The following is a 20,440-nucleotide window of genomic DNA, read 5'->3' on the forward strand; positions in this document are numbered from 1 at the left end:
ATTCAATTTTATATTTATGATTTAGCTAAAAGGAGAGTGCTTGATACAGATTTCTCAAGTATTGATTCAAAACCTGAGACATCATTTGATCATGGAAACAAAAGCATTAAAACCAAAATGTTAAAACCACTAAACATTAAAAAACTGAATGATGAAGCTGATGAAGATGTCGACGAGCAAAAGCACTCTGAAAATCCTTACGGAGATTTTTATGCTAATGAAGCAGCAATTCGGGACATACCTCTAGATCAGCTGGAAACCTATATAGCGGAAAAGAGAAAGAAAAAAGATGATGGGTTTCAGAGAGAATATGCGGTAAGCAATCACCATTTAAACGCCCTTAAAACCACAGATGGATGTTTTTTTTCAGAAAAAAAACAAAACAAAACATCTTTTTGAATAATGTTTTAGGAAACATTGCCTTTTCTTTATGGTAAAAAAATATTAGAAATTAAAAAAAAAAAAAAAAAAAAAAAAAAAAAAAAAAAAAAAAAAGCAAAACATTGAAACAAGACTTTTATTTAATTTTATTTTTATTGTATTTTGATTGATTTTTTAAGACATTACCATACGGGGAAAGATACAAGTGTGACGTTGGAAAGAATAAAGAAAATATGGTTAAAAATAGATTTAAAACAACGTTTCCATGTAAGTATTGAGTATTAGAGGATTTTTTTTTTTAAATTTCGCTTCCACAAGTGTATGTATATGTATTTCATTGGTAGAATTGGTTCAAGTATATGTATTTCATTGGTGGAATAAGTTCACCATTGTAGCTATTTTTTTCTTATTTAGATGACCACTCAAGAGTAATACTTCGAACTGAATCAGGATCTGACTACATTAACGCTAATTACATAGAGGTAAAACATACTTATGTCAACAAATACCCTTAAACCATAGATGCCAATCATACTTTGATCAAGAACCAAAACGATAATCACCAATTTAGTACATGTATAATAACCATTTTGCAAACACGTATACATAACTTTATTTTTTTTCTATCCAAAATCGGGGTTTAGAAAACTGAATTATATTATACCTTTCCAAAAGCAATCGGTTTTTCATTTGAAGTGTATTTAGAAATCTTTAAAATTTAGTTTTTATTTGTATGTGTTAAGCGTTATTTCTGTTTTTAAAGCTTCTCTTTTTTAAATGGCTTTCAATGCAGGAATCAATAATTATCGTTGTTTTTTAGGGTGCAGAGCAAGGAAAACAATACATTGCCACACAAGGTAAATTAATTTGAAAACACAATAAAACTTTGTAAAATGTTTAATGATTGCAGAGATGTATCCATTGTTTTGCGACTTACATTTTTAAACGTATTCTTGGTGAATTAATCTGTATAAAAAGACTACTATATACATGTATCTTATGTTACCCAGTCTTTATTTTGAACACTTTTATTTATGTCAGTATGTAATTTTTTCGAATTTTATCTTCAATATCTTTTTTATGTAAATTTCAATTTTATATGTGTAGGACCGAGACAGAACACGGTTGTTGATTTCTGGACAATGATTTGGCAAGAACACGTCACAACAATTGTTATGCTGACCAACCTTAAAGAAGGAAATAAGGTAACATTGATCTTAAAATCAAATGGTTTCTTTGTCATTTATTGTTTACTTATCTAATAAATTTGAATGTTTATTACAAAGAAAGAAAGAAAAACGAACAAAGAACAAACAAAATTATTTTAAATTCAATTTTACTTGTTTTAATTCATGTCTAGACCAAATGTACCCAGTACTGGCCGGATGCAAACAAACACATTAACTACGGAACTGTGTCTGTGAAAATGATTGAGGAAAAAGAGTACGCATTCTACAATATTCGTATACTGAATGTGAATCATAAACAGGTAAGATAGTAAAGAGAATGCATGAATAATATTCCTTCATTACATCAGTTTCATAGGTAACATGTCACGCTTGTCAGATTTGGTGTTAAAATTGCATAAAGATCCAGGTAACTACAAAGACATTAACGAAAGTTATATGTGATGCAGGAAACAAAAAAAAAAACAAAAAAACAAAAAAAAAAAAACAAAAACAAAAACAAAAACAAAAACAAAAAAAAAAAAAAAACTTAAAAAAAAAAATAAGATATTTTTTTTTAAACATCGCAGTCAAGAAATTTAGCATCAGAACACAATATTGCAGAGTAAAATCTATTTCTTTTAAAATTAATCTATTGTGTTGAAGTTTTTCAACCATAATGTAAGACAGCCAATTCGTTATATATATATATATCTCGAACTCAATGATGATAATGTTGGTAAAGGGTTGCAAAAGGCTGAGAAATAATTCCTTTGATAAGACTTGGTTTATGCATGTAGATACGTAAATGTAGTTTTACAGCAGCAAAATCCGCCTACATAATCAAATGATCTACGTTTTTGTTACACACAATCTTTAATAGGTGTACGATACGATTATCTGTTGTGTCAATCAGTTATCTTATTTGTCTTTGCCCAATGACTCTCAATGAAGCATCCGCAACCGAACTTCCTTTAAAGTGATTTTGATTATTCAATCATCTAAATACTTGATTACTAAACATTATGATCTAAAAGACTATGGAAACTTTGCCTCTTGAACTACTGGCATAATTAATTATAAGAACTCTCAAATAGCTAGTTTAGGTTCATTGCGAACCTAAAATGACGAAATCTCCTTTAGTGGGAATTATTTTCATAGTAAGAATCCCCCCTTTGCACCTTTAAAAAATACCAATAAATAAATGTTATTCCACTAAGGCTAACTCCGTCCACAAATATTATTTTGGGAATAAAATAGATGAGAATTAAACTATACCAACTGAAGTATTTTACAAATTACAGATAAAAAGGTCACGTGTGGTGACACAATACCATTATACTGCTTGGCCAGATCATGGAACTCCGGATCCTCTCTGTCTTGTTGTCTTCCTTTATCATGTGACGAGAACAGAGACCAATCAGAGAGACTATCCAGCAGTAGTCCACTGCAGGTAGAACTGAATAATGAATTGTTTTAAAAATGATATTATTAATTATTTACCACCTAATAATTACATCAGAACATATAGTATTTATATGTTAAAGGATGGTTTAGATAATGATTAATAATTTTAATCTTGTCCTATACAGAAAAAAAAAATTATATGAGTTCAAAAACAAATTGTTAACTCGATGGTTTGAATCGATTGTATTTTTGAGTGTTTTCAGTGTAATATACTTATTATATTTAAAAAAAATATTTTCCTTACTTCAGTGCAGGAATAGGAAGAACGGGGACATACATAGCAATAGACGTCTTAAACCAGATAGGAAGAAATACAGGGAAAGTCAACGTAGCGGAATATGTCAAGAAGATGAGAGAAAACAGGATGAATATGGTCCAGACCTACGTTAGTCTTATTCCATTTCTAATTTAAAAAAAAAAAAAAAATTATTATGTCTTGATATCCGTGTTTCAATTTACCACTTAAATTCGGAAAAAATTAATGGAATGAGGTAAGTATCCCCACCAAAATTAAAGCCCCTTTATTTATTTTTATACTTTCTTCTACAATTTTATACCTATCTTTTGTTTCTATATCTCTTTCCTTCAAGTGACCTTCTGAATAAATGTGCAATTACTTGAAGTCAGAAATGAAAGTGTGAAAATTGCATGTAGCGAAATAGTATGCAAAGCGTTCAGAAATGAAAACGACTTAGTGATCGTAATTCATTAGAGTCATGAACTATATTTTTCAAGTAAAGGTCATAATGATGATAATAGTTAGTTAGCTTGTAAATTTCAAGAACTTTTTAAAGTTAAATAATTTATAGCTGTAATTTTGAAATGTCAAATATCTTAAACAAAAACAAAAAAAAAAAAAAAAAAAAAAAAAAATATTTAAAAATAAATAAATAAATAAATAAAAACAAAGCAAAACAAAACAAAACAAAAAAAAAAAAAAAAAAAAACAAAAAACAAAAAAAAAACAAAAAACAAAAAAAAAAACTGAAAATAATACATGTAGATTGAATTATTTTTTTCTCTTTAGATTTGTCATTACAAATTTATATTTATAGGAGCAATATATGACCATTTTCCTTGCTTTGAATGAAATATTGAAATCACCAGTAAACATCAGTACTATTGAAGAATTTACTAAAAATGCTAAAACCATGACGATGGACGAACCAGCCAATCACAGTATATTACGAAAAGAATTTCAGGTACATATTATATTGACAATAACTTCTCTTTGAAAAAGAAAGAATAGTAATAAGAGCAATGTTTTAGATAATAATAATGATTTTATGATGGTAAATACTTTGATTGAAATAAGGAAAGGTCTGAGAGAATGAAAGATAGGTTAATACAAATATTACAATATACGTCAGGATTGGTAATGCATAAACAGTCTGAGTACATCAAAAGAATTATATGACAGATGAGGAAAGTCACATCGCTATTTATTTTAAATTTGAAGTATTTTTTTTTTCTATGGATACACCGCACATCTAGATTTTTAAAAAACCGATTGTCACTTTAAAGAACAAAATTTCTAAATTATTTTGTTTTAAATCTATCTCTCTGCCGTCTGCTTTTATATGTTTTTTTTCTCTCAGAATAGATTCTTTCTTTTAAAATTTCCCAAGCCAATTTCAACAAAACATGTTACAATATACCTTTTATATTTATATATTTGTTTATATTTATTTTTGAAGAATTACACGTAAGTACTGAAAAATGGAGATCAACGCCTTCCTTACAAGAAATACTGAAATAGTTGAAACAAGATGATTTCTTCTTGATGATTTATATCTTTATCGCTATTGCAAATGCTTTTTTTTTCATCAATATCATTTCATTTCACCAGTTTTTCCATCTGTTTCTTTTATCAGCTTTTAATGAAAATACGACCAGCATACAACGATGATGATTTCAAGCTAGCAAGTGAAAGCTGTGGGGATATATCCTCTAATGGTATTTTGCCCCGTAAGTTATATTTAAGAGGTTCATTCTGATATAAATTTCAGAACTATGATATAGGTCGGCAAACATTAAACTTCATCTATAAGCTTAAATATCAGTGTACTGATAAATATAAAGCTGGTGAACTTTCTATTCAAAACCCATGGTATAGATCTTGAGGAAAGAAAACATTTTCGGGCCACCTAAGTGACTAATGTGATCTACATTTATACGTCTCCTTTTTTCCCGTGTCGTCCTTTTCATGGAGAATAGTCGTATCAATTTTAAACAATTTTGATGCATGGTATATATTTGGAAAAGAGGAACAAAAATTGTGAATTGCATGATCTCTGCCTCATTGGAACTTGTCAGATATGGCCAAAAAATAAAAACCCATGTAATCTTCAGGAATATGTTCCTTTACTCCTGGACAAGTAGGCGGCAAACTCTACTGCATTCTTATACATGTAATGTTAATTTTACTAGAATTCGTGTACTCTTGGTTTAGGGTCCAGGCTTTAGGATGGATTAAGTTGATAATATATGGATATATTCTAAATTGCAGAACCGTTTCCTCTTTGTTCTTGAATATTTAGATGCCATCTGTTTACAACAGTCATGAGTATTTAGATTTTTGTAAAAAAAAACAAATGTGAAATCCGTGACCATGCACAGGAAGAAACTAGACCTTTCAGTTAAAACTGAAAGGCGGCTTTCAGTGACTTTTCACTGGCCATTCAGTCACTGAATGACAGGTACATTTCAGTGACCTTTCAGTTACCTTTCTGCAACAATTCAGGAACCTTTCAGTCTCCATTCAGCGGACACATTTCAGCTATCTATCAGTGATTTTCCATCGCCTTTCAGTGACCTTTCCGTCGTCTTTCAGTGACCTTTCCGTCATTTTTTAGTGACCTTTCAGTCGTTATTTAACGGCCTTTTCATCGGCTTTTCATTAGTTTATCAGTAATTATTCTTTAAAAAAAAATAAATAAAACTAGTCACATATTTAAACGTTTTTGTTTTATTATTGTGATAAAATTCAGATCCGTTTTATTATTGTGATAAAATTCAGATACGTAGTACTGGTAATGGTTAGATATTCAATTGTCTTTAAATTATTTACTTAAATGTTAAATTGTTATTATTTAATATAACATTTATGTCTATATATGATATTATTAACATTGAAGATTACAATTCAACAGTGGAATTATGAAATTCAAAATAATTTTCGAATTTCTAATTTGTTTCGTGAAAATTGAGTAAGAAAAAAAAATAGTCAAATGATGAAAAATAATATTCGTATCAATTTAATTAGTGGGAATAGAATTGTCTTATTTTTCTTCTTATTTTAAAATCTCTAAATATGTGACGAATATTTTCACAAGCTCATTTAATTTGATAATTGTTAAATGAATAAACAGACAGTCCATCGGAAAAAAAAATCGAGAATATCGGTCAAAATGCTCTTAAAATAAAGAAGAAAAAAAGTTTTCTTTTTTTCAGCTTTAAAATAGTTTTTCATTATTTTATATCCATCTAAAACAGTATATAATGCGGTTAGTTTTTATGGAAATATCTGATTATGAAAAACGAGACAGAATTAATTATTTATGTCTTTTCAAGAAGAAACTTCAATATTGTAATTTTTTCTTAATTGTTAATATCGCATAATATTTTAGCTTCTAAAAGATATCGTTTTAAAATTATTTTACATCAACAGACATAATTATTTATGCCTCTTGTGGAAAAACCTTAATATTGTAAATTTTGTTTCTTGTTTGTTAAGGTATGTCACTCGTGAAATTTGTTATATCAAGGATTTTTTAAGAAGTATATTTTGGATAAGTACTCATATAGTATGACTCAAAATTGCAGAGAAAATGGGGGGTCAGTGTGCATCTAACTGAGCTACGGTACAATCAAGATGACCTTTTTGCACTTGAATTGTAACTCGTTGGTTAATCACTTAAACCGCTATCATATTTTATAAGATGTAATCATGGCTATAAACAATCTTATTTTACGTAAAATAATTTGAATAATATTTATCATTGAACAAATCATGCAAATTAATGCGCGTAAATTATTGTGTGATCTTTTTGCACTAAAAAAAGTTTCATATTTGGGTATTAAAAATCTAAATAGGCAATAGAATATTTTCTTGTATCAAACTTTTTACGACTTAAGTGCTGATCGGTCAAAAGTATCGAGTAGTTTAAAATAATGAAAGAAAAAGTTGGGGCCAGTGATGTAAATTTTGAAATAGTGGTCAAAAATATGCGATTTTCAGGCAAAAAACTGTGTAAATTTTATCTCGACTTCCTTGATATATCTTCATTTCTTGGATGTTTGTTGAGCGAAGGTGTAAATTTTGTTATAAAAATATAAATTGAGACATATATATTTTATATTCTCTGAGTGAAAATATGTGAGGCTAAAATTCCAAGATATTAAATTTAATAAATGTGTGGATTTGCAGAATTTTCTGCTTAATATCCTTCCGCCACAAGAAATAGTCCCTTATAAATCTTGCTTCTTTGTGAATTTTTGAGCAGTTTTTTAATTGAATGTTGAACATTTTACATTGTTTAATTTAAATATGTTATAAAGATTGAATTGTAATAAATAGGTTTTAAGTAAGAGGTTCTGACTGAAATTTTCTAAAAGGCTGACGAGTGACATACCTTAAAATCGCTTTAAAAATTTACAATGTTTTTCAGGGTGAAGATCCATCTTGAATTATTTCTTTTGAGAAAGAAAAAAGCAGGTGTCCGTCCCCGATAATTGTCATTATCCCAATAAGAGATGTGTATTTAATTAGTCAGCCCCAAAAATCCGCGCAATTAACATAGAATATACAAAATGTATACAAGATACACACACATTTCTAGCTCCTCGATACAACAGGTGAACTAAGTGTCCCAATTCGATTTCTACAAATTTATTGACTTAAAATCACGTTTTATTCAGGGCGTAATGGATAAAGTCGCGGACTATCACGAGGGAAGCCTCGGTTCGACCCCTGCTTCGTACACGATTTTTTTTCTTATATTCACTTTTTTTCATTTTTTTTAAATTCGGAAATAGATTAATCAAATACCATTATAATAAGAAAACGTGAAATAAAATTCCTAGGTTAAAGAAAGCCTACTATCAATAAAAAGATTCAACTGAAAGATAATTGAAAGGTCACTGAAATGTATCCGCCATTCATTCGACTGAATGGTAACTGAAAGACCACGGAAAAAAGTTATTGGAAAGGACTTTTTCAGTGACCTTTCAGTGGGCATTCAGCTACCATTCCGTCGACTGAATGGTGTAATTTCATCCTGTGATGGGTCGTAAGCAGCGTAAAGTCGGGGCTTAATCAGTCGTATACTGTGGAAAAGCATTGTTTCTTGAGGTCCACTGTTCGATGAATTTACTGGTACCCTTACCCAAAGAAGTTTATCCCTACAAAAACAAAAATACCCAAGGTATCGATTCATTGAATGTTTTGTATATTCAATTTACCCACAATATTACTCCCCAAGACCAGTAAAGTTCGGTCCAAAGAACTTAATGTTAACGAATGAGAATATTTTCACTGCATTGAAAGTGCATTGAAGTTTTCTAAATTGTACAAATGATGGGCCTCGGCCAATGCCCAATTGAGGGATTTAATTTGGTATTATATAAAAATGCATCGTTAAAACTGTTCTTCTTTTCTTAAGGATATACATTTGGCAAACTGATCATATGACAACGAGTACTAAATTTTAACAACAATGTAGTTTCACGTCCTCTGGGTCCATTTTTGTTCGGACCACAGAGTATGATTAATTTGGTAAACGTGGAATTTGCTTTGCATCTTTGAAAAATTTCGAGACATAGGTATTGATTTGATATACTTCTAAATTATTAATAGAAACAGTAAGCCCTCTCCCAAACTTTTAAATTCTATTGCCCAGGTCCAAGGTGTGGCCAAGTTGTTCATAAGTTGAAAGTACGTATACACTGCATCTGTGACATGTTCTCCATTTCCATTGGATCCATATATGTAGTTGGACATGATTGTAGTAAGCAGGTAGCCTTCGACAAAAAAGTTGCGTTTTTTTTTCTTTCCCAGGGATAAACATACCCAAGTGTGTGTTCAAATTGGCAAATTATAAACTTTATTATATAAAGCATCAGATCTTCACTTCTGGGCAAGTTATTTAAATGAAAAGATAATACCAAGTTCACTTTGATTTTCATTCTCTCGATGACTCCAGAGTTCAAGTTTAAATGTTGGCTGGAGTTGCCATATAGAGAGAGAGAGACTCAAGATACTCCGGTGACTGTCAAGTTTATGGATCAGTTGTTTTACTTTTAATATACTTTCGTAATTTTGTAGAAAATGTTATAATTTTTTTTTTCTAAAACAGTGGATAAATACAGCGTTCATCTGTCGTCTGTTGTCCATAAACGAGGAAACTTCATCAATGCAGTAACTGTTCCCGTAAGTATTAAATTTCATAATATTTGAAAATTTAGGTAGCATGTTAAAGGGGGAGGGGGGGGGGGGGTCGATAAGGCTGTTTTTCGGCCCCTCAAGAAATATAATGAAATTGTGATATGTTGTAGATAAAAGTGTTATCTTCCAAAAAATATGAAAAAAAAAAAAATTATACTGCACATTTTCTGGTCACGTGATAATTAAAAATTTAAGTATACCCTCTTCCCTAGATTTTTGGAGGCGTCATATTTAAAAGGGGTAGTGGAGTTTATTTAACGTCAAAATCATAAATGAAATATTACAAATGTGAATACAGGCATCAAATAACCAATTTCAATATTTTTCTTTACAGAAAATTAATGATATTTATTTTATTTGAATGCGTTTTAAGGTGCAAGATTTTTCTCGTGTTTTAATTGTAACTCTTCATCCAAAGAGGATGAATGTAACATATAAAACGTATATGAATAATAAAGACAGGAATTTTCAAAAAAAAATATTAATCGATAGTTTATACTTAAACTTAATAATCAATATATAACATTTTCCCGTACGTAGAAAAGTAAATGTAAAGATATATAGACAAGAGATAGATAAACATAAACTGTAATTGACAGGTGTTTGACACTGTTTGCAACACATTTTTGTCAACTAAAGTTATTGTGCTAATTATAGTATTAATAAAATGTACCGTAATATCATTAAATTGAATTTTTAAAAAAATTGAAATAAACAGATTTCGGAATTCGGTACGATTAAAAAATGCAGCTGTTTATATTTTTAAAGTATATTTAAAAGAATCATTCTGCAATGTACATTGTATTTAATAATACCAAGCGTATTACTACCAGTCAAAATATTTCATCAAGATAGTAATTATTAGTCCCATACCGATGAAGCCGGAGGAGTCTATAGGTTTCCACATCGTCTGTCCGTTGTCCGTCCGTCCCTCTGTCTATCTGTCAGTCTGTTCCACTTAGTTTTTCGCACTTTACAAATTAAAAAAAGGGGGGTTCGGTGTTTTTTTGTTTTGTTTTTTCTAAAAAATAAAAATTGCATATATTGAGCTGATTTTTGTTTTGGTATATGAGTTATAGATCAAGTTGGCATTTTCTTCCGCTTCAATGATTTTTCAAATAGGGCATTTTCAATTTTTAATGGAAACCAGGTTATGCTTGGTGTGCCGATAGTGGACTATTAGTGCTAATGCAGTGCTTACAGAATGCGTGAATATATAGCCAAATGACAAAAAAAAGTTAAATACATTGAGTGCATGTCTTCTATTCATTCTTAAACTTAAAAGTATTTACGCACTTAAAGAGATGCATTATGTTTTCAGCAAAAATGAGACAATTCAGGAAAGCGAGGACCTACATGAAATTCCTCGCGCTTCCCAACTTCCTTTTGATGCTTATGTTGTTTCACCAACTTTAGTCACTATTTGATTTGCTAGACCATAGCCGCAATTTAAAATACATTTGTAAATACCAAATGTATGTGTTAAATCATATCCTGCAGAAACGTACAAATCAACATCCAGTCTTAAAAGTATTCTACGTTTCCTACATGTAGACCACACAGAAATATATGTGAACCTTCTCTAACAGATTGAAGCGAGGAGGGTTTCTATTCAAAGGAATGGCTATAACCATATCCTTGATAAAGAACGTTAATGAATGGACTAATCCTCAAACTTCTCTTTAGTTCAGTCAGTCATTCGGAAAATCTAAGATTCGGCATCTGTAACAGTTCTGGTAATGTGAAACCCTAAATGCATCATCGGTGCATATTTCTTCAAGATAGGGATTATAATTACATGAAAATAAGACATGCTCCAAAATATATACCCTGAGCATTCATCAAGAAAATCAGATCTAGCGTCTGAAGCAAGTCTGACAGTGTGCATCCGAAGATGCATCATGAAGCACATCTTCTCAACAAGTGCTTATAGCTGCACTGCTCCATAAACATTAACCTGCATGCTTTAAAAACATTAACCTGGACATTCTTATACTGAAAATGCAGCATCTGAAACCCGACGGATGACAAGAAAACACACTAGACCAGGCGACTCTGATGATATGAAAAACTTGATTAAAAACTTTTAATAACCTGGAACGCCTATAAGGACGGTATTTCAAAAGCTCCCCAACTTCGTGTAGGTGAGCTAAATATGTGACGTTAACGTTATAAGCGGGCGACGAAATAAGTATGGAAATAACTATAGGATACGATTATGTTTTCTAATGTTAATATTTTCGAGAGTTCTCTTTGGTTTAGAAAAAAAAAATATGCTACTTTTGGCTTTGTATTTTAACACGGCGTAAGATCAAGTAACCAGGAGCTTCTAATTTTAGATATGCACATTTTAGACAATTTTAAATTTTTGGATATGAAGTGCACACGCGACACTCAACTAAGGCGTGAATTCATCTCATATAAACTCTTAAAATATAAATAACAAAAATTAACATATATATCTTGAATTCTAAACCAATTTTCAAAAAATAAAACGAAATTTATTTTTATGAAAATAAGTGGGCCGATAAGCGGCCTTATCGAAACTCCCCCTTTCATTTCTTAGAAAACTAGAAGAAGTGTTTAGCTACGGTGGTTTTCTAGTATTACATCTACAATGTGTTTTTTTTCTTCTTTTTTTGTATTATTCACAAAGAAAGATAATTAGTTGAATAATGTTTGTCTAATACCATTTCACATCAAGAAATATTTCTCGGCAAAGTATTGTTTTCTTTTTTTCTTTAAAGTCGTACACTAACAGAAGAGCGTTTATAGTGACAAGGTATCCGTTGGTAGAAGACACTGTCGATTTCCTGCGCCTGCTTAATGATCATGAGTCTGACACCGTCATCTGTATGGATCCACAGGACAAGATTGATTCGGTTTGTAACGTTATTAATTGGACGGAATCTAAAATATATTAATTAATGTGTCTCTTTTCTTGAGAGCTGCGTCACAAAGGTAAAAGTATTTACATTGTAAATCTTCCAGGATAACTTTCTTTTTGAAAAGATGTATATAATTTGATTATTAACTTTCTTTTCAAGGTCCTTGCCTTTGAAGATTTTTTTTTATACGCAAAAGACCCGTATATGACTCTTTGGATGCTGAAAACATCTTCTTAAAACACATTTCGGAGAAACTTCAGCTGGAACTAAATATTTTGCATGTTCCTTTGTTATTATTATTTTACATTAAAAAAAATAATAAAAAAAGACATTTTCAGCATTCATAACCTTCAAAAACCTGGTTAAGAATAGGAATTTTATTTTCTTGGATTAAGATCATCTGATAGTGCAATAATTTTAAATCAAGAATATTTCAACATTTTACCAGTAGGTCTTATGAAGATAGTAATATTATTTGTAAGTAGTATATCCTAGTCATAGTGTATAATATTCTATAGTTTGCCGATTGTAAAGCTTCGAACCTTCATTATACAATCTTTTTTTTTTTAATTTTCAATATAGAGTAAGGCGTGGTTACCAAGTCCCTCATCTTTAAAAACTGTGCCCCCTTTTACCGTCCATTTCCAGACGACTAGATCTGAGAATGGCATCAACAGCACTACTGTTCACATTCTGGAGAAAAATGTATGAAGGAAAATTTGTCTTTCGCTAGTTATATACATATTTTATCTTTTTTCTTCTTTTGGACCTAAACATTGTGTTAATATTATGCAATTACATTTCAATGATACATGTTTCAAACTTGATATGTGCTTATGGAAACAAAATGAAGGACATCTCATGTAATAGTACAACAATGGCGAATTTCTTTAGAATGAAGAGGAGGCTCATCCCGTGACAATAATAGAACTGGAAGTCAGCATAAAAACATCAGAGGCTCCTCTTGACACTTCTCAACTTCGGAGTCTGGTTTCTGCCACACTGAGCATTGAGACAGATAACCCTATCACTATTGTCAGCAGGTTTATTTCTTTTTGTTTACTAATATTTTATTTACAATTCGAATTTTTAGTCAAGCTTATATTTAAAGTTTAACTATAGAGAGATATACCGGTTAAATTAAGATCTCCTTTCCTTTACTTTATGCAATTCTCATCGATGATATTAAAGAAAGAATTGCAATTTTGTTAATGTTATTACATGATGCTAATAATGCTTTTTAAAATTGATATTGATGAAAAACGCTTCTTGATATTCCTTTTTGAAGTATCAAATAGTCAAATTTTTTCTTAGTGATGGTGCAGCTTTGTGTGGTGTTTTCTGTGCCATCCATAACGTGATACAACAAATTAACATCGATGACAGTGCGGACGTCTTCACAGCTGTCAGACAGCTACAAGTTCGAAGACCTGAATTTTGTTCCAACCTTGTGAGTTGTTTTGAGACAATGCTGTTTATGCAATAATATATCCCTGGTCGGATTTATGATTAATAAATATTTACCTTTCAATTTTTAAAGAAAAATTATCTACAACATTTATTTATTTCTTCACAATTTTTTTGGTTCGAATTCATTGATTAGAGTGGATTAAAAAAAATCATGTGCTGAGAAGGAGTGTGAATTCACGGAATCATGTAATTATAAGGAATAACTGTCAGATTTTTTTTTCTTGGTTTTATGAAGATGATGTTTGCGTGATAATTTTATGGATATAGGCCGTTTATACAAATTATCACGCAAGGCAATGAATTGATCAGATGATAAAACCAAAAAAGCTAGACAGTTATTCTTTTTAAAAAAAAGCAACTGAAGTCAATAAAAAAGAACATATTTCATAACCTGGCCTTTAATTTTTAGATCCCATAAAAGATGTTAACGATATTTTAAGTTTCTTAATATACCTCTGATGGTTATACTTACTATTACTTATTCATTAATTTTCCTTTCAGAATGAATATTGCCTGGTGATCAAGGCCGTTTATGATCACATTCAAAGCACTGCGACTAGTATTTACTACAACCAATGAGAAGACGAATCTAAAGAGGACAATAAGCAAGAAACTGCTAATTTTATTCGAACAATATTATATTTAGGTTTTATTTTATTCAGACAAGAATAAATTGATGATATGATTTTGGTAAAATTTAGTTTTCAAATGTCTTTGTAAATAAAAGGTAAATATATTCAAGGAATATTTTAGAAAATCTCTAATCAGAAGTAGATATCACTTGTACTTGATACACTGCCTGCATTATATTTATACAGCCACAAATATCTCTAATGTTTACTATTATTTTTGATTAACTTAAAAAAAAAAGTTCCATGTCTGAAAGCAATAATTTTAATCAAATTGATTAACATGTTTATTTACACATCTCTTTAAAGACTTTCTACTTATTCTCTATGTAATCTGCATTTTGCAATGCTGAAGTATGTTTTCTGACTTTACATTTAAATTCCACTTCTTTAAGCATTTTAGGAACACCCGTTGGTATTTCGAGTAATATTGCAATCGCTTTATTTAAAACTTATTTGTAGAAAAACTATTAGTGTCAGTTTGGTTTATCTGTAAATCAAGGATTGATATACAATGTATTTTATATTTTATCATTATTCTTTTTCAGATGTATTTCAAATAAAGCGTTTGATCTTCAAATTTGCATAAAAACATTTTTTATATTCAATTTGCCTTGCACAGTACAGGGATTTAATTTTGATACATAAAACAGCAACAGAATGATGTGAATATAACTCAATGTCATTGCCAGGATCAGCATCAGAAAGCAAAATAATATAAGAAGCATAATCGAATTGATTTTCTTCAAGTCAGTATTTATGTATTTAAAAAAAAACGGCATTTTTAGTAAACAATTGAATACAGTCAAATACAACACTGTTGATATAAGAAAAACTTCAAATGATAAAATGATATGAAGCAATGTTAATGCTTAGATTTATCATTTTTCTATTTCCGCTAGCTTAATGCTACTTCCGATAGCGTTGTCCTTTTTTCATACAGTAAAGTAGCTTCAAGATAATGACAACTAAAATAAATTCAGCAGGAACGGAAGAATCAGCTGACAAAGATTGGAATAGGGAGACAATACGATCTCCCTAGACTGCTAGCCCTAAAGGTATTCACAACTCTTAAATAAAGCTCAACCAACATTTGAAATTTACCATCCTTAAAAATATATCTGCCTTTCAGGTCGTTTAATAAAGAAAAAAAAATAAATTTGAAATGTATCTTTTTTTGCAATGGCTAGCACAGTGATCGAAAGATTGTGCGCTCGAATCACAGCTGCGACTGACCTACATGTAGTCGATGAAAAATAAGTTTCAACTGTTCCTTCGCCAAGCGCTCAACACTTTGAAGTGAAAGTTGTCTTTCTAATGAGACCTTAAAAAACGGAGACCCCGTGTCACGATAGCACGATAAAAAAAACCCACTGCTCAATGATTCTGAGTCCCGATTAAAGGTCTAAATCTGAGGTCCTTCACCGGTAAATGTTGACGTCTATATATGAGTGAAATATACTTGAACGTGACGTAAAGCAACATACAATCAATAAATCTTTACAAATAAAATATGGAGATAACAAATAATAAACAAACTTGAAAGTCCATGCAGACATTAAAACTGGAGAAGATGAAACACGAACCTCTGCAATATCAGAGGCAGGATTTCATGCCATATGCATGGAGGAATAAACATTTCCTGTCGATAGCCATGTGCTTACCATATGCCCTTGTCATGATGGGGTTAACCAAAAGTTTGATAACTCAGTTGATAATTCAGTGTGTAAATGATTGACCTAAGAATTAGTATGCAAAAAAGAAAGAAAAAATCATTAGCATTCGTCTTAATGATCTATTGCTTTTTCTGAGAAGGTCTTTGTATCGACGATATAACTTCCAAAATGTTGACTTTAAACCAATAAGTTAATCTCAATATTATATGTTGGTCTTAGTCATACATATAAGTTCTTTTGTGAAACAGACACAAGGAGTCTTATGAGGTTGTTTCCCCTATTTCGAAGAATGTATAGGAAGATTTTCCTGCAAATATGTTCATTGTTTGAAATACCCAGACGTGTTATTGTCCCTTGAAGAATCGGGTCTCAATTATCTGACCGTAAAGATTTGGTACAAAAGTTAATTATATCTTATCAGTTATTAAATGCTCTTTTTTCACTACAGCTCATGTTTGTTGTAAAATTATAACCTAGTGGACATATTGAATAAGGAAATGTTTATTAGGTAAAAAGTACCTACATGTATGTGACCCAATATTGTCGAAGTTGAAAAATTGATTGCGTGTTGAATGTGTGATTATATTTCTACTGTAATTTCCTGTTTCTGATATATTGATACCAAATTGTAAACTATGGCCAACTACAATTTTAGATTGTTTTATACTGACAAAAGCAAAACAAGTTACATTTGATTCAGTTCATTTTAAGCATATTTGTTTTGACAAGCAACAACTGTGCAAACATTTCTAATGCAGTAATTAAATCGGTCAAGACTACTCGCCTGTTGGGATAGGAGTGCATGTGGGTCGCTTAATCTCTGTAAACACCCCCCCCCCCCAAAAAAAAAAAAAAAAAAAAAAAAAAAAACTATTCCCATTGTTGAGTTGACATTTGAAGGTCCTGATTTTTTTTTTCATTTACTCCTTCATTCATTTACTTCATTGTCAATATGGTTCATAGAACATGAACTAGTGTCTGACTAATTGTAACATTTATTCTAAAATCAGGGAGTTTCCAAGTGTCTGAGGGATCGCAGACATCAGCTATAGCTAATGTATACCGAAATGAGAGAGGGAAGGAGGGGGAATTGTGTTCAATGGCAGGAATATTTTTTTTTCAACTGCCATAACTTCATGAACATCCAAGCTTCCGTAGTGTCTCTTACAATTCACCGATACCTCCCCGCCTCACCCCAAAAAGGGAGATATGTAAATAGTTACACAAAAGGAGAAATAACAAAGAATGAAATGAGATATAAGAAAAGAATGACCTTCAAATATCAACAAAGAGGGCAGCTTGCACTTTAATAGTAAAACTTCAACCAAAATTAATAAATAATAATAAAAATAATTATATATCATTATAATTCAATCCAAAGTGTAGTTGTTTGCTATTTCTCTCTTTGATACTAAAGCTGTCAACACCTCTTACTAGGTTTGTCTGTTTGGGATAGGAGTACAGTGTCATAATTCTTAGCCTTTGTTATAAAAAAAATATTCCAGATGATCCTCTGTATGGCATTTAAAGGTCACTGGCTTTTCTGGCTGCATCGATTTCATTTTTCATTCACAAATCCAAAATGAGGTTGCAAAGAAAGCATTGCATTTAACTTTTTTAACTTTATGTGCAGACTCCATGACTCCACAAACCTCCACTCCACTCTACTTCACTCCATTCTACTCAGCTTTTTATGCACTATTTATAGATAAAAATGTCCTTGATAAAACATCTATTTTTAGTATACACGAAACAAGCGGGGACTTCCCTTTAAACCGACTATTGTGACTGGTTTGTGTTCATCATAGGTAGGTGCTACTTCTTTTACTTAATTTGATTTATAGATTCTTTAATTCATTGCTACTTACCAATACTTAGCCATTTTTTGTTCCATTCAAAGAGTAACTAAGAAAATTTATACTTGTATTACAAGCAACAAGCAATATATTTCAATTGTTCATCCTATTTTCTTTCAATTTAAAACAAATCTTTTTCAAGAATGATTAGTCTTCTTTTTTTCTTAAACATGATTAAAATATTTACTTTTGGTAAAAACATTCATGACCTTTATTAATCTTCTCTTAAAAGTGTCGTGTGATTGTACTTTTAATTTATGACAATTCGCGATATTTATTAAATTCCCTGACATTGACCTAAACAAATACATGTCCACCTTGGCTACAAAGATCAATAATCCTTATAGATCACAGGAACATCAATTTAGATTAACTCTTGGAGACGTCCCTTGTTCAACGACATTTTAATGCTATATAAATAATAAGTTTAGTGGTATAACATAGTAAATAAAGTTTTTTTTAATGAATATATCAATTAGTGAATCTTAGTTAAAACAAACTAAGTCTTCTGTGAAAAGTACATGTATACTCAAGATATAATTTTAAAAAAATATAATTATATAGTTAACAGGGACCCGAAAAACTGAGTCGTCATAATCCCCCAACCCTATAACTTTGCCCATATATATAACATAAAAGGGAAAATAAATTTTTCTTCTGCTACAGGTCTAATAGAATAATGTAGAAAAAAAGAAGCCTTTTCATTGAGCTAAAGTTGAAATCTTGCCAAAGGAAATCCCGGCACCTACGTATATATTCAAGTATTATCTTTAAGAGGAGGTCAAGAAAATTTAAAGTACAATGTTCCGTTTTCTGAGAGAATATGGGCAATCTGGACACATTTCTCTACCTCCCATTTTTATAATAGATTTTTCCTCATTTTTTTCATTAAATATGACGGATTAAGAATTCGAAATTGTTTTATTCGTTGAGCTTACGTAAAAATTATATGTTCCGATATATCGTATTTTACCAAGATATAGTGAATTTTTTAACGCGCATCATCAAAATAATTCATGTCTTCAACTTTTTAAAATTGTAGGCATCTTTTAGTTACCAGGTTTTGAAGTTGAGGACAGATGATTCAAAACACAAAAAGTATGCCTGGATTGGTATATATCTTTGACCTATATTAGTTGTAAATTTTTAGAATATTTTTTTGATATTAAGAAATTGTTAAACCTATACGATGTTCAAAATCTCACCTGTCTACATCCATCCTTATTAATCTATGCAATTTTTTCACTTTATATCCAACTATTGTGAAAATTTGATAGAAAAATTGTAAAATTATATAGGCGGTTAAACATATTTAATATACTAATATTCAGTTGACTTGTTAATTTCAAGATTTTTGATGAGTTTGTTTGTATCATCTGCCTTAAAGAAGACCCAAACAATAAACAGTTTAGTTGAATGGAAAAGGACAATAAATTATTTAGCGAACAAAAATGACCGGTTGAGAAAAGTGGCATCTGTTTAACCTACGTCAGAGAAATCTTATATGTTGTGACTGAACCATAAGAATTTATTTCAATGGCATTCAGTGAAATAACAAAAACCGTTTATTTTCTGCAGAAATGGTCAAAACGAAAGTTTATTATTTTCTAAACAGCTAGGTTCGCTTTATACACTGTATATAAGAAAAACCCCTGCTCATAAACAAATTAACTAGCCAAGACCAATATTCCATTTCAAAACCAATTAAAATTGAGATTCAGTACATTCATTTACTATAAGAAATTTCAATCTGATTTTTTTTTTTTTTTTAAATCAGGCAGTGTAAATCTCAAATGATCTTTAACATTGTAGAAAACGGAAATATGCATGAGAGTCCCTTTAAAAAAAAATCACACCTCATCAATCAGCTCTTTCTTTTTCTTTCTTTTTTTAGGTGTCCCTAACTAAACAATTACTGTGAAGGAAATAATTTAGTTGGCGATGCCTTTCTCAATTAGTAAGCATTTGCTCTTCCTGACATTTTGTTATATATATATATATATATATATATATATATATATATATATATATATATATATATATATATATATATATATATATATATATATATATATATCTTACTGCATATCTTCTTCTATTTTCTCCTTAATTTGTGTCCAGTTTATTTCGGTTCGTGAACATTTGCAAAAGATGTGAGCATTTAACAAATATCCAGTACATCACTTTTATCGATAAGTGACGTTTTCTTCTTCAGTCTATAATTCATTTTACTTTCACTTTTCTTGTCATTATGTGTATACTTGACTTACAAAATATTTTCATATCAAATCTAATGATTCTAAAGAAATAAAAAAAATATGAATATGTTCAAGTTCAGTCAATGAAAAATGGCACCTATATTACTTGTTTTTGTGGAGTTCTCAATATGTTGCTTATATAATAGTACGCTAAGGTATAATTATATTTTTAAGTAAATTGTAATCCGTGTCTTAAAAAGATTG

The 20,440-nt window shown here is 30.3% G+C and overlaps 1 protein-coding gene across 1 annotated transcript; it reads left to right on the forward strand.

The window, feature by feature from the left end:
- The first annotated feature begins 117 nt into the window (after positions 1 to 117).
- Positions 118 to 14,402, forward strand: LOC133174519 (receptor-type tyrosine-protein phosphatase T-like). Its single transcript, XM_061309632.1, has 16 exons — positions 118 to 315; positions 561 to 648; positions 796 to 863; positions 1,202 to 1,238; positions 1,489 to 1,586; positions 1,742 to 1,870; positions 2,852 to 3,000; positions 3,264 to 3,399; positions 4,070 to 4,216; positions 4,889 to 4,982; positions 9,371 to 9,444; positions 12,207 to 12,341; positions 12,930 to 13,052; positions 13,242 to 13,390; positions 13,662 to 13,797; positions 14,319 to 14,402. Exons 1-16 carry the CDS (start codon positions 118 to 120, stop codon positions 14,394 to 14,396), a joined length of 1,839 nt encoding a protein of 612 aa, XP_061165616.1. The 3' UTR covers positions 14,397 to 14,402.
- Positions 14,403 to 20,440: the final 6,038 nt, after the last annotated feature.

The sequence above is a fragment of the Saccostrea echinata genome, unplaced genomic scaffold (assembly GCF_033153115.1).
Source record: "Saccostrea echinata isolate AGI-Se365-2 ecotype Australia unplaced genomic scaffold, CSIRO_AGI_Sech_v1 ptg000058l, whole genome shotgun sequence".
NCBI lineage: Eukaryota > Metazoa > Mollusca > Bivalvia > Ostreida > Ostreidae > Saccostrea > Saccostrea echinata.

Bases quoted from the DNA above. Each gene is read 5' to 3' on its own strand.
- LOC133174519 (XM_061309632.1), top strand. From the start codon at position 118: ATGTTAAAACCACTAAACATTAAAAAACTGAATGATGAAGCTGATGAA. The intron at 9,445-12,206 runs GTAAGTATTAAA...TTTTCTTTAAAG, and splicing joins TCAATGCAGTAACTGTTCCC to TCGTACACTAACAGAAGAGC. The intron at 12,342-12,929 runs GTTTGTAACGTT...TTTTCAATATAG, and splicing joins CACAGGACAAGATTGATTCG to AGTAAGGCGTGGTTACCAAG.